Source organism: Lampetra fluviatilis, chromosome 39 (assembly GCF_964198595.1).
Source record: "Lampetra fluviatilis chromosome 39, kcLamFluv1.1, whole genome shotgun sequence".
NCBI lineage: Eukaryota > Metazoa > Chordata > Hyperoartia > Petromyzontiformes > Petromyzontidae > Lampetra > Lampetra fluviatilis.
The window spans coordinates 1,821,331-1,835,926 of NC_136313.1; the positions used below are offsets into that span (position 1 = coordinate 1,821,331).

General features: G+C 48.2%; 2 protein-coding genes across 6 annotated transcripts in view; one reads left to right on the plus strand and one right to left on the minus strand.

The window, feature by feature from the left end:
* Window positions 1-14,596, minus strand: part of GCNT4 (glucosaminyl (N-acetyl) transferase 4) — a 47,196-nt gene that overhangs the window by 893 nt on the left and 31,707 nt on the right. For all 5 annotated transcript variants that reach the window (XM_078874421.1, XM_078874422.1, XM_078874424.1 and 2 more), the window contains one exon: window positions 772-890. In XM_078874421.1, coding sequence (XP_078730547.1) covers window positions 772-890 — 119 coding nt within the window. The remainder of the gene's footprint in view (window positions 1-771; window positions 891-14,596) is intronic.
* LOC144945852 (uncharacterized) lies at window positions 942-12,284 on the plus strand. The gene is made up of 7 exons (XM_078874426.1): window positions 942-1,771; window positions 3,168-3,325; window positions 7,059-7,203; window positions 7,395-7,432; window positions 7,885-7,942; window positions 9,852-9,981; window positions 11,690-12,284. Exons 1-7 carry the CDS (start codon window positions 1,678-1,680, stop codon window positions 11,994-11,996), a joined length of 930 nt encoding a protein of 309 aa, XP_078730552.1. The 5' UTR covers window positions 942-1,677; the 3' UTR covers window positions 11,997-12,284.

A 14,596-nucleotide genomic window follows, 5' to 3' on the forward strand; every position in this document is an offset into this window, starting at 1 on the left:
TATGTAATTGTACATGAAAATGTTTCATGAGTTCACTGATTAGCTGATCTGATAATGTCGAGAGTCGGGAAAAATGTGCACCTTCACACAGCACACATATCGTTCGAACAGACTTAAAGTTCCACACGATGTCATCGACTAGTCTAGGACTGTGACTAAAATAAAATGTAACGCAATTGAACACTGGTGAGCACCAGCAAGCGACCGCCTACTTTGCTCAGTGAAGGGCAGTGGCATAGCCATGGAGTGTGCAGGCGGTGCAACTGCACCGGGGCTCACGGAACAGAGGGGCCTGGGCACCGGGCTACGAAGTGAGGGGAGGAAATTGGACATGGGGCCCGAATTCATTCCTGACGATGAGGACCCACGCCTACCAAACCAGTGGGAGGTCGCTCAATCTCTTCTGCTGCGCCCAAGGTCTAGAAATGTGGACTCCCTGCATCTATTTGGCTCCAGGCTCAAAACCTTCCCTCTCTCTTATGGCTGCCTCGTTCTCTCTGTTCAATAAATACACCCCACCGCTTGTGTAAAGCATCTTGAAATTTGGTTGGCTTTAGACACGATACAGATCAAAATTGAAGTGTATTGTTTCGTACGGAGAACTATTGACGTACACGGAGACCCGTAGACTTACGCAGAGGCCCATCGACCCAGGGACATTAACACTGCGCCATTACGCCCCCCACCCCGCCGCACACCCCTCGATAGATGGGGGGCACACATTGCTCACTCGTGCTCTGGAGTTAAAATTACATTGAAAAAAAAACCTACCACGGTATGTCTGTGTGGGCAGACCTCCCCGAGAAGCCGACGGTCTCCTGCCACAGCAACAACCCCCACTTGATCGTGTGCACCTGGGTACCGGGACGGCACGCCGACCTGCCCACACACTTCAGGGTCAACACGACGTTCGCGTGAGGCTTCATGCCGCTCACACAGCACCTACGCAACCCACCGCCACTTAGACCCCGACCCCGCCACCGACCTTTGGTCATCCTCGCAGCAGCAGCGGCTTTTTTGGCCGGTCATCGAACAAGGACGGTCACCGCATTGTGCGGCGCGCTTCTGCGGCCGTCTGGAATGCTCTTCCTTCCGATATTATGAAGCCACTCGGGCTATGCACTTTGATATCATCAAGATTCAAAACGCATTTTCCTTACAACTCGTTTTTGTGTCTAGTTTTTTGTCCTTCGCCCGCACCTCCGATTAGCATGGTTGGCTACGTACGGTGCGAAAGAAGTTCAACTACATACGTACAACCTCCATAGGCGCTCGTGGCGCCTGGAGCGCTCTAGAAAGGACAAGGCGGGCAGGGCTCTGGACAAATTAGTCAACATGAAGCAAGCAGTGGCGGCCAGTTGCTCTAATCTTTGATGGGGCAGTGCCCGCACCACAGTATCACGGTGGGCTGGGGGGGTAAAGATGACACCTTGCCTTGAGCAGTCATATTGTCTCGCTACAGATTGTCTCATTCATCACTCGTCGTCACTATTGACCGAGACAACATAGCTTTGTCGACGAACATTTTCCGTCGACGATTTCCTTCGTCAAACGAACGGACTGTTGTCCCCCTCCCCCCCGCCCGTAACGTGGTGCGTGGTTTGCAGGAAGACGCGCGTGGAGTGTTGGCATGGCGCGGACTTGCCCCCAAACACGTGCCACTTGGCGGGAACATTAATGGCGTACGGCAAGTACGTCGTTACGGTGACGGCCATCAACCCGCTGGGCTGCAACTACAGCAATTCCTTCAGCTTCTTCCACAAAACAATCTGTGAGTGGTCCGTGCTCACTGCACTCACTCACCGCACCACCCCATTCCCCACGCATCTCTGATACGCACGGTTGGCTACGTCCGGTGCGAAAGAAGTTCAACACACACGCACACACAGGTGTTCCCACTGCACCAAGCTGCCGGCCACTTCCCGTAAGAAGAGCGCAAAAGTGATGTCATCACATCTATGCCTGTCTCGGCGTCGCTGTGCGCTGCGTTGCGCCACTATCCAAATAGTTAACCTCGCATTCAATAAACCTTCAGAGCCAGGGTGAACATCCGACTCCAACGTATTTCATTATTAGAACGAAGTAAAACTGATGGAAAAACACAGCACAAAATACAGCATTTGTTAATACTTGCAATATCAATACAATTAATGAAAACTGCAGCATCATAACATTGTGTTAGATAACATGAATCTCAATAATAGGTCCTGGATGGACCAGGCACCTAGATTAGCACTGAATAGCTATACAACAAGAGAATAAGCTACTGTGTTCAATAAGGTCATGTTGTGTAATCACCATACTGCAGCCCAAATGTACAGCGCTGCACATAACACTTAACTGTTGATGAGATACTTCTTCATCCTTGCTCTCAAGAACACATTAAAGTTACATGGGCACAAGTCTGGCTTGACTTATCCAGCTATAAATAACATTCACAATAATGCAAGTGGCAGGCTACGTTGTTAACTAGGCCTCATATTTATCATAAGCATTTAACAACATTACAATGGCATTTACAGCATTATAACGGAAATCCTAACATTATAACAGCATTCCCAGTATTATAAGAACATTAACTTAGAGACAATGCTTCTTAAAGTCCCATAACTAACTAATTGTCCCTTTATTTTGTACTCTTTGTAATGGCTGACACCCCTGCCTTGCCTCGTGGCTTCGAGACCCTTAACTCGTAACTTCCTGGTCACGTGACCAAACTCAACACCATCATATCAGGAAGTTCCTGTATAAACACACCCCCATATCTGCCGTGGAGCAGAACAATGCCTCTATTTAAGGAACGAAACAGGTGGACTTCTCCACAAATCGGGCTGTCGCCTGGTAAAGCTAGTTGTAATTACTGGCGAAATGTCGTATTCAGATTGTAAATGTTGTGGCTTGGCTCTCCAACACACCGGTGTGCTGTAACGAATTGTCACGTTCTGTTTACGTGACAAACCTTACTAATTGTCTGTGTCGGGTGGTGGCGGGTTTAACGACACATTTATACATTTACGTGATCTAACAAAAAAAACTACATTATGGATGATATTGGTCGCGAAAAAGCCTACTTAGTGTTAAACTGATGATGTTGTTTATTTGTTGTTGTCATGCACGTGGCGGGTGGTTGGCTGGTTGGTGGGTGGCAATGGTGGAACCGGTCTCAGTGAAGCCGGATCCCCCCGGTGATGTCGGCCTGCGCTGGACCGGCAATGCGCTGCACGTGAGCTGGAGCTACCCGAAGACGTGGGTCGAGGAGGCCGACGCCTTCCCGCTCTGGTTCCAAGTATGCTACAAGACGGCCATGTCCCGGGTGTGCAACGAGGTAATTCACGACGACGACGACGAAAACAACGTCGTCATCGCTGATGTCAACGGCAATCATGAAGTCATCAACGCCACGTGAAAAACACAATTGCCAAAATCTTTGCCACCGCTAACATCAGCACCAAAGAAAAAGATCCCCCGTTTAGTTTTTACAGACTGTTTGTCTCCCTTGCACAAGCATCAGTAATACGAACACCCACTGGTATAAAGGAGGTCGTGGGTTTGATATGAATCCAGATACCTGTATATTTGGAATTTGCATGTTCTCCCATTGGTAGTGTGGATTCTTCTCCGGGTCCTCCGGTTTCTCCCTCCACATTTAGAATCAACAACGTGCGTTTAGAGTATTTGGCTGCTATTAATTTACACGTGAAAACTTCGTACAGCTATCATTTGTGGCCAGGTCGCTTCTGAAAAAGAGCTATACAGCTCAGTGGGGCCTTACCTGGTAAAATTAAAATAATTGGTTCAGTTTAAAATAATCCGGAAATGTGAACACATTTCCGAAATTTACCTGAAACTACAAAAATACGTAATGGTTTTTTTGTGTTAAAATCGGAAACTCTCGAAAACGTCCGAATTGCGCCCTCATTTATTGCAAATTAAACACAGCTTTGCAGAGGTGTGGACTCGAGTCATGTGACTTGGACTCGAGTCAGACTCGATTCATGAATTTGATGACTTGCGACTCGACTTGGACTTGCATAACAATGACTTTGTCCCACCTCTGAGATGTGGACTCGAGTCATGTGACTTGGACTCGAGTCAGACTCGAGTCATGAATTTGATGACTTGCGACTCGACTTGGACTTGCATAACAATGACTTTGTCCCACCTCTGAGATGTGGACTCGAGTCATGTGACTTGGACTCGAGTCAGACTCGAGTCATGAATTTGATGACTTGCGACTCGACTTGGACTTGCATAACAATGACTTTGTCCCACCTCTGAGATGTGGACTCGAGTCATGTGACTTGGACTCGAGTCAGACTCGAGTCATGAATTTGATGACTTGCGACTCGACTTGGACTTGCATAACAATGACTTTGTCCCACCTCTGAGATGTGGACTCGAGTCATGTGACTTGGACTCGAGTCAGACTCGAGTCATGAATTTGATGACTTGCGACTCGACTTGGACTTGCATAACAATGACTTTGTCCCACCTCTGAGATGTGGACTCGAGTCATGTGACTTGGACTCGAGTCAGACTCGAGTCATGAATTTGATGACTTGCGACTCGACTTGGACTTGCATAACAATGACTTTGTCCCACCTCTGAGATGTGGACTCGAGTCATGTGACTTGGACTCGAGTCAGACTCGAGTCATGAATTTGATGACTTGCGACTCGACTTGGACTTGCATAACAATGACTTTGTCCCACCTCTGAGATGTGGACTCGAGTCATGTGACTTGGACTCGAGTCAGACTCGAGTCATGAATTTGATGACTTGCGACTCGACTTGGACTTGCATAACAATGACTTTGTCCCACCTCTGAGATGTGGACTCGAGTCATGTGACTTGGACTCGAGTCAGACTCGAGTCATGAATTTGATGACTTGCGACTCGACTTGGACTTGCATAACAATGACTTTGTCCCACCTCTGAGATGTGGACTCGAGTCATGTGACTTGGACTCGAGTCAGACTCGAGTCATGAATTTGATGACTTGCGACTCGACTTGGACTTGCATAACAATGACTTTGTCCCACCTCTGAGATGTGGACTCGAGTCATGTGACTTGGACTCGAGTCAGACTCGAGTCATGAATTTGATGACTTGCGACTCGACTTGTGACACAGCCAACCACTAAAACCTCTGACGCAGCAGCGGATCTTCAGAGATGGCCACGGGGGGATGTTGTACCCACTCAGCCTCCCCGCCTCTTCCAGTTGCAGCCATCGTGCCGGGGACCACAGCGCGGAGTCGCAGAGAGATACACCGTCACCAGCTACGAATATCACACACCACAAACACTGCTACAGAAACGTATGTGATCTACAGATCATCATCATCAACCGTAGCCATTTCACTGCCGAGATGAATGCCTCCCCAGTTGTCACCGTTGCACATCCGATTTCCCGGACCTCTGATTAGCATGGTTGGCTACGTACATTGTGACAGAAGCTCAACATACGTACAAACATACGTCTCTCATGGTCTCACAATCATGACGATGATTCGTTTTTGATCACTCGTCCTTCACGCCAGAGGATCTCAGAGTGGTTTAACACACGCTAAAACGCAATTGTTTAAAAAGGTAAAACTGAAGAATGAGTAAAACAAACAATTGCTTTAAAAGACGTAGGGTTATCTTTTTTGTTGTTATCCAGCTCCAGCACGTGAGCTATTAATATTCGTGGTTCCATTTCCACAAATGAACGTCTCGACCACCGGCCCTTGGCCCCACCTCTTTATTTCATCCTTTTCATCTTGCTCCACCTTCAAATGACTGCCCTCCGTGGCATACACACTGCGCCACATTTCTCAGTTGTGTTTCCTCCGACGAGATATCTGCGATCGTTTGGCGAGCTTGTCGAACAACTTATCGTCCGTGGCTATCGCCTCGACCCTTACTTATCTCGAGCCCCACTTTTGCAGCCTTTCCCTGCCAATGAGCTCCGAGCGTTCTTTCCCCACGGGTTGGTTTTCATTGGTTGTCGCCACCGTGGGGCGGAAAACGGAAAAAAACTAAATCTTCGCACACAGGACAAAAAGCTGCGGCCACGGTGGAGCTACGGTGTCTCGAGCAAGTGGCGCGAACCACCGGGGCCAGGCAACTTCAGGGCAGGCAAACGGTCAACGTCGACAATTAAAACGGCAAATTCCTCTTTTTTTGGCTTCCTAAAAGAAAAACTTTCCCACCGCTGAATAACCAGAAACATTGCCAACCCTGGCGCCTGAGCAAGTCGCCCCCGATAATGTCTGACCGTGTACCACGGGTGGTTGGCAAATGCTAACGACGATTTTCTCGAAGCAATTTATCTCCGCGTAAGAAATATATTGCATAGCAAGGTTAGCGTGGTAGCTTTTTAACATCGATAAACGAGGGTGCAATTTGTAAATTTTCCAGAGTTTTTGATTAAAGCAAAAAAATCAGATTACGTATTTTCCTAGTTTTTAGGGCACTTCTGAAAATGAGTTTGCAATTCCAGATCATTCTAAACTAAACAACTTTTTTTAAAATTTACCAGGTCAGGCCGACTGAGCTATATGGCTCTTTATCAGAGGTGACCTGGCCACAACATGATGGAGTGGCTTCTTGTTTGGAAATGTATCGCAGCTAAATACTCTGAACGCGTGATGTTGATTCGAAGTGTGGAGGGAAAAACCGGAGGACCTGGAGAAAAAAATCTATGCGACCACGGGGAGAACGGCACCCCAAGCTCCAAATATAGAACAGGCATCAGGGTAGAGGCAAACCCACGACCTCCTGTATACCAGACGAGGTAGTTAACTTCTCGCCACCGTGGAGCCCTCGTTCTCATTCGCCCTCTTCCTCTCCAGCTTTAATCTTGCCACCCTGTTCCTTCTTTATTGTTTTTTTTCATGCATGGCGCCTTGAGGCCTTGTGAAAAGCGCCCAATATGTGCAAATTATTATTGCTACTCTGCTCCACCGAGCGATTGAGGAAAATATCGAGTAACAAAATAATGTTTTGGTGGCAGACGAAGGAGGCACTCGTAATTCGCGGATCGCCGTGTCATCGTGCGTGGCGTGCCATGCAGGGCCCCCCTCTGGACGCCACGGAGATGAACGTCACGGACGTGATGCCCAGCAAGGCCTACGTGGTACGAGTGCGTGCCTCCGACAAGTACACGAAGAGGTTGTGGAGTGAGTGGAGCCCCGAGGTGCGGATCGACGCCGACAAAGGTAGCCGTCGCCTCGCCGGGCCGTTTGGCGCGCTCGATTTGCCGAACTGTTCAGTGCTGATGTGGACTTTGGCGAGCGAGCCAGTGGATGGCTTCAGTAGATTGGTGATCATGTGCAATGCTGCACGGTGACTCTTCAAAAAGGCCGTGGGTATATATATATCTAACTGTCTTGCTTGTGTGCATTTGTAGATTTGCTCATGTCGAACGATCTTGATCTCCAATTCAAGGTGAGGCCACCGATTTAACACAAACTCCATGGGTTTTCTAACAGGGCCAATTTAAGCGATAGGCTGATAAGTTTTTAGGCCCTTGTTACCACATACCAAATTTGAAAGTTAACCATTTCACTTGCTAAAGTTTTGAGAAAATGAATTGACAGCATTGCTGCCTTGAAACTCTGCCAGTGGTAAAATGGTAAAAAAAATTGGAAGCCTACCACTAAATTCAATAGGGTGGGCAACTATGTGATAAGACTATATCCTTGCCATATAAACGTGGAATTTCCACTACCACCAACCACCTCAGGGGTGCCAATGGAAATGAATGCTGATCCGTGCCTGTTGGAGAACGTCTACCTTTTTCAAGATTGATTGAACCTGATTGGAAAATGAATTGAAAATATTATTACATTCATAATAACCACAACACTAATGCGCTCGCAAATATGTTTTCTCTAAAGCAGACGCAAACGACGACGCCGTTTACTGATGAAGAGTGGTACACTTTCAGCCGAGAAGGTAAAACCAGATCACAAGCGTTCATTTACAAGCCGGGAGCTTTGTCGCGTAACAGTGAGGATTCGTGCTCGTCAGATGCTTTAAAGAAATTCCACCTGTAAATAACGAGATGACCCCCCCCCATCACAACGTAATAACAGCACGTAGGTAAAAAAAATTAAATTAATCAAAGTAAAATAAAACAAAATAAAAAATAAAAAATCACGACGTTTCGGAAGCAACACAAGCCTCCGTCTTGCTTCCGAAACGTCGTGATTTTTTATTTTTTATTTTGTTTTATTTTACTTTTATTAATTAAAAAAATGTTTACCTACGTGACTTTACCGAAAAAACCTAAGAATATGAATCCTTGCAGTCACGAAAGCTTCAAATCTAGAAGTAATAACAGCACTGGCTGGAAAACCACAGGTTTCAAATAACAACAGAGACAACGTAGACAAAAAGTGCAAGGCCTCTGCACTGACGCAAAATCCATCTGCATTTCCTGAAGAATTGCACTGTGGTCATTTTTAACGAAAGGACCACAATGCACGTCTTCAGACAATGATGGGTATTTTGGTATTAAGCACAATTGCTGGGTGGCTTTAACACATTTCTGTCATGTTGTTTGATGAAAACATCTAAAAGCACCTTACAAAACACAAGACAATGCAAATACTACTATTACTTTCTCCCTCACACACTGGACACTCACACACAATACAATATACACAATCTCAAGCGGTACTTTCACACAGTATATTCACTGGCGGAGCCAGTGAGGGGTGGTGGCACGTTCCCCCCCTAATGATCCGATCGAAATCCATAATTTCGATTGGATCATCGGGGTTTATTAGTAATACATCGGCATTTTGCGACCCCCACTGCCACTGTGTAGCATATTAGTATGTGCCAGGGACTCTATGAGATAACAGGACAATAGTCTGAGTCCATAATTGGCGATAAGTAACGGCAAAGCAGTTATAAGTGACTCAGAATTGTGCGCAGTTGCGTATACAGTCCACGACTTCCCTGAAGGCATCAACGCCTTCAGCGAGCGCGATGCCGATCACACGACGCGGTTCGAATTCGACCCTCGATCGATGGCTGCGCCATCGCCGGACACGCGTCGAATAAAAACCAATGGACAAGTCCTTACTTTCTAACAACTCCTCTATCATTTTTCATTGCTGGAGGGGTTGCCCCCCCTACCTGAAAATCCTGGCTCCGCCATTGAATATACTCATACACAGTACACTCACAAGCGGATCATTGTTGTGAAATATTCATAAACATTATAGTCACTCAACGCACGGTCGGTTACAGCTGCCTCCGTGTGTGAGTCCGTGTTTACAATCGTTGTGAAACAACTATCTTTGCTGTAATATTAGGAAAACAAGAAATACGAGTCTGGTTTGGCCAACCCAACGAGTGCACGGCGAGCGCTACTGAAATTAACAGTTCGACACACGTCGAGTTACAAATACGACAAGATCTCTCTGTAGGGCATGTTCGACAGAAGTTTCTTCATTATCTCGGAGAGATTCAGTGAGTCTCGGGACTTTTTCAGGAGGATTCAAATTGTTTTGCCCATTTGCTGAAAGTGCGTGTGGGAGTGGTGGCACAGCGGTTAGCGCACTGGACTATGAAACCCGACAAAGACATTTTCAAAGGTGACATTTACAGCTCCCCAGGTGGCCACGTTAACATCGGTGGCAAGTGTTATCCGAACCAGTCATGTACAACCCACCTTCACCACAACCCACATTGACCGGCGTGGTGAAGTATTGTCAAAAATGCCGTAACTGATATGACGTGGGGAAGGCTGTCACCCTGCAGTGGATTGACAAAGCGCTTGTGGAGTATTGTAATAATAGTTCGCGTGACGATTCGTGCTCCCCCCCCCACCATCTCTCGCGACGACGTCTAGTCCCCCCGGATGCCATGCCAAACACCGGGGCCTTCGCCAACGGGAAGAAGAAGATGCACATAGCCATCGGTTGTACCACCGTGTTCTTCCTCACGACCGTCGTCTTCATCGTCGCCGTCATCTACACCAGGTCTGTCCCCCCCCCCCCTTCGCCCCCGCAACGGCCGCTCTGCTACCGCCCCCCCCCCCCTCGCAAGCCCCCCTACTGAGCTCCCAGTGGCAATGTCGCTTCATCGCCCGCACCTGTAGAGGAGACCGCATCGCCCCCCCCCCCGCACCCAACATTCTAATCCCTCCAATGGCTTCCAATCCGATGCCAGATCGATTTCAAGATCACACTCACCGTCTTCAAGATCCTCTGTGGGAACGCCCCTTGCCTACTCCCCTCTCATCTCACTCTGCTCCCCGCCACGCGCTCCCCTACCGCCCCGCGCTCCACTCCCTCCACTAAATTTCCCTCCAAGAATTTTCCACTCGCACAACCGAGGCCTTCTGTGGAAGCCTCCCGTTCAACCTTCGCTCAGTGGGAGGTCGCTTACTCTTCCATGCTGTTCCCACAGTCTGGAACTCCCTTCCCCCCTGCCATGTGTGCGGTTAATTCTCTGTTCATGTTCAAATCTAAGAACATTTTAATGCTTGCTTAAGGCCTTCCCAAGATGCGTTTGTCATGAACGTTCTTTGACCATACTTCACCACACTGGTCAGTGCAAGTTGACAGAGGAGAGGATGGGGGGTGGTGGGGTTCAGATATGACTCGCCACTGATGCTACTTCTGGCTGGGAGTGGAATTCAGGTCACGGGCTTCACAGAATAATGCGCTAACTACTGGACCACCACTCCTCCCAATTACACATTGTGAAAACGTAATTAAACGTGGTTATTGAAGACTGGCAATTGCCAATCAGGGGCAGCCATGACAGCTGCCGACAGCTGTCATGGCTGCAGCGGCAACACGAAGCCAGTGGCCATCAAAGCGGACGGCAATGGTAAACTACCTCGAGGTGAAACGCAACGCCAGTCACGCAGACGTGGCGACCTCTAAAACGGCTCACTGCACGGACTGAAAGGCATTTTTTATAGAGTTCCGCAGTGGACCCCACTTCCACCCCGAGAGCCGAACACAGGAACCAAGATCCACGACTTCTTCAACGCCAGTTGGGAAGTCACGCGGCAACATCGCCTCCAACTGGCAGAGTAACGCCCACTTGAGGGCTGCCGATGCGTGCACGTTGTGCCACGTGGGGACACCTGCCAACGGGTGGGGTGGCGGGGTTCCCCTTGGATAGACTGCCTCGAGGTGGCACCACGTGGGGAAGGTGGGGATACGGTGGCGAGATGATGGCTTCTTCTTTGGTATGGCATTTTTAGGGATTGCAACGGATTTTAAATTGATGTCGAGATTGGAGATCCATTTGAGTGCTTCAGGAGAAGCCACGTGGAGTTGTTTCAGATCGCCATTGAATAATCTGATTGGGCAGTCGTTCACGAGAGATGTTAACTACCTCGCCTGGTATGCAGGAGGTCGTGGGTTTGATCTTGACCCTGATGCCTGCTGTATATTTGGAGTTTGCATGTCTCTCTCCCCGTGGTCACAATATTTTTTTTCTGAGCCCTCTGGTTTTCCTTCGGCCGTTATACATTTCCACGTGATAAGCCACTTCGTGGAGCTAAAATGTGTGGCCAGGTCGCTTCTGAAAACGAACTACTTAGCTCAAGTGGAGCCTTACTTGGCAAAATTTAAAACATAAAAAAAAAATTGTTTCAAATATTAAGTGATGATGATCAACATGTGTGGCTTTGCTCTCGTTGTTCCTCGCTCCCCACCATCATCGCTGCAGGAAGAGGCTGGCGCCGGTGGTGTTGGCTAGTGCCCTCCCGTGGAGCGGGAGGCTCAAGCGCGGCGAGACGGGCGAGGAGGACGACTCTGCCAGCGACAAACCCAGGCCGGCGTCGGCATCCGACGCCGGCGACGCCGAGGGGGACGTCTGCCGGCCCCTCTACTCGAACGTGGCTGCCCCGCCTCCCGCGACGACGCGCGAGCAACACCAGTGCGACAACTTTTACAACATGGAGTATTTTTACCGAGGCGTCGATACGGCGGACGTGCTGGACGCACCCAACGGCGTGGTGCACGCGATGGGATGACGGAATTCCCACTCGGCCACTCCAGCGATAGCGTAGCCCGTAGCAAGAGAGGGCGCGCGACCAGTGCCGGATTAAGCTAGTGTGGGGCCTGTAGCATATGTTATACAGGGGCCATAAATAAATAAAAAAGAGAACACATTTAAAAAAAAATTGCATAGTAAAGTAATTGTTTTTTTTTATTTGCTATACAGACAGATAATACGACAAATCGCTAACCTTAAACACCCAGTCGTTCATAAAAGTTGAAGGCAGTATAGTACTATAGTATTCTTTGGTTCTTTCGGTAAAGTCACGTATAAAGATAAAATAATAAATAAATGAAAATCATTTTCATTTAATTTATTATTTTATCTTTATACGTGACTTTACCGAAAGAACCAAAGAATAATTCCTGCAGTCACGAAAGCTCCAAAATTAAGATAGTACTATAGCAATAGAGCAGAATATAGATAATAATAATAGAGCAAGTGCTGAATCACTGAACCGGAATTGATAGCTTGAAAGCATTTTGCGCGGGGCCCTTGAAAGTGCGGGGCCCGTAGCTACTACATGTGTAGTAGCTACTTGTGCTACGAGGATAATCTGGCACTGCACGCGACTCACTTTGTCACGGGGCGGCCACAGAGATCATGCAAGCTGACTCCTGCAGCGTGGGCTTCCCCCGTCGTGTTGAACGGCTCTCCGCCGTTTCTTTGTTTCCAGGTCGTGCCATGCCATTGTTTGGCGCGATGTCCCATGCTTGGCTCCACGTGCTAGAATATTTTTCAAGAACTGTTTTAATTGTTCCTGACGATGATGATTATGTTCCTAGTGATGATGATGTGCCTGATAATGATATTCCTGATGATGCTGTATGTGATTATGATGTGCCTGATGATGCTGATGTCTGATGATGCGTCTGATGATGTGCCGGATGATGTTCCTGATGATGATGATGTGTCTGACGATGGTGTGTCTGATGATGATGTTGTTCCTGATGATGATGGTGTGTCTGATGATGATGTTGTTCCTGATGCTGATGTTCCTGATGATGATGTTGCTAATTCTAGATTTGAAGCTTTCGTGACTGCAAGGATTCATACTCTTAGGTTTTTTCTACGTGACTTTACCGACAAAACCTAAGAGGATGATGTTGTTCCTGATGATGGGCCTGATGATGATGACGAGGTGCCTGATGATGATTTATCTTCAAAACGCTAACAGCACGTGGGGCCAAACGTCGCGCATCACGCCGAAGAGCGTGTGGCACAACCGGGAAAGCCACGGGAGAGCTCACGTGTATTTAGTCGAATTTTAGGAATAAAAGTGACGTCTAAAAAGTTGCGTTTCGGACTTTAGAGTACAGCACGTCGCATACCCGACTCACTGGGGACTGAGAAATAGGCGGATATGTGAAAATGCGTGATGTGTGAATATCTATAAATATTGACAGTCACATCATTCACATATACCGCACTGGATGAAGGTGGTGAATTGGTCAGGGCGGATATGCGACGGTCGGATATGCGACGTCCTATACTCCAGTGCCTCCAGCAGTCAGCAGTGTGACTGCCCTCACGTGGTCGTCTATGCAAGTTGCCTTTACCGACGCCGTAAAGATGCCAACTCGAATTCCAATTTTTTTAATTTTCTTTTCGGAACCTTGAACCTCGGCGAGGGGGACCGCGATGTGCTCGCAGGTCGCGACCCGCAATGGGTTCGCGCGTTGTCAAAAAATTCTGGCACGGGTCAACAACAGCGGCAGTTTTTTTTTTTACTTCGCACGAAGGAACCCTGGTTACTCCAATAAACGGTTTAACACGGCGGGAGATGATTTCTCAGCCCAGATGACCAACGGCCTCTGATGTGTACCGGCGTTCATACGCTGCAAGGACGGCACTGCACTGTCCGTCGTTGTGCCGCAAACGCTCCAATGTTTACGTGCTGGGATATCATGTCACGCTTAACACCGGCACGACAAATTTGACAACGCGATTTGTGCAGCCGCGTCGGAGGTCACAAGACGTGAAATGGAGCGCGCGCACACACGCACACCGCCGCTGGCTTTGGGCTCGCAGGGCATGCCACAGCAGCGCTGTGGATGTGTCGACACCATGGGTTTACATGGACAACCACACAATGTTTAGATACGGTTAAGTTACACCGACAAAATTTAGGCCAAAAATAACGGTATTTTTAAGGCGACAAATGCTGATGATGATGATGATGACTGAACTTCAAAATACCCAGTAGCACTTAGTCCGTTTGGTACTGAGCAGTCGGTCGTTGCGTTGATTTTGTTTTAGTTCGGCCGAAGTGCTCTCATCCCCACCGTGAACTGGGGGCGTGAACGTCGCGCATTTCGCCTGTTATTGGGCGATGGACCACCCAGAGCCATTGCCTCGAGGGCACTGCCACCTTCCAGAGTGCGTCCGTCGCCCCCTGTACGATGATGCTGATACTGCGAGACTCGCCTTATACTCTCATGGATCTCAAGCTTTGCCAGGTGTCATTACATTTTAAATACACTGGATACTAACTACCTTTAGTCCCGATAAGAGGGGCACAAAATGGACTAACACAATATTACAATATTAGCAGTGCGTCAACATTCTTCAACT

What these genes read in the sequence shown, in the direction of transcription:
- LOC144945852 (XM_078874426.1), top strand. Translation starts at nt 1,678, where the DNA reads ATGGCGTACGGCAAGTACGTCGTTACGGTGACGGCCATCAACCCGCTG. An exon ending in ATCTTGATCTCCAATTCAAG is followed by an intron (nt 7,433 to 7,884) that starts GTGAGGCCACCG and finishes TTTTCTCTAAAG; the next exon opens with CAGACGCAAACGACGACGCC. An exon ending in GTCGCCGTCATCTACACCAG is followed by an intron (nt 9,982 to 11,689) that starts GTCTGTCCCCCC and finishes TCATCGCTGCAG; the next exon opens with GAAGAGGCTGGCGCCGGTGG.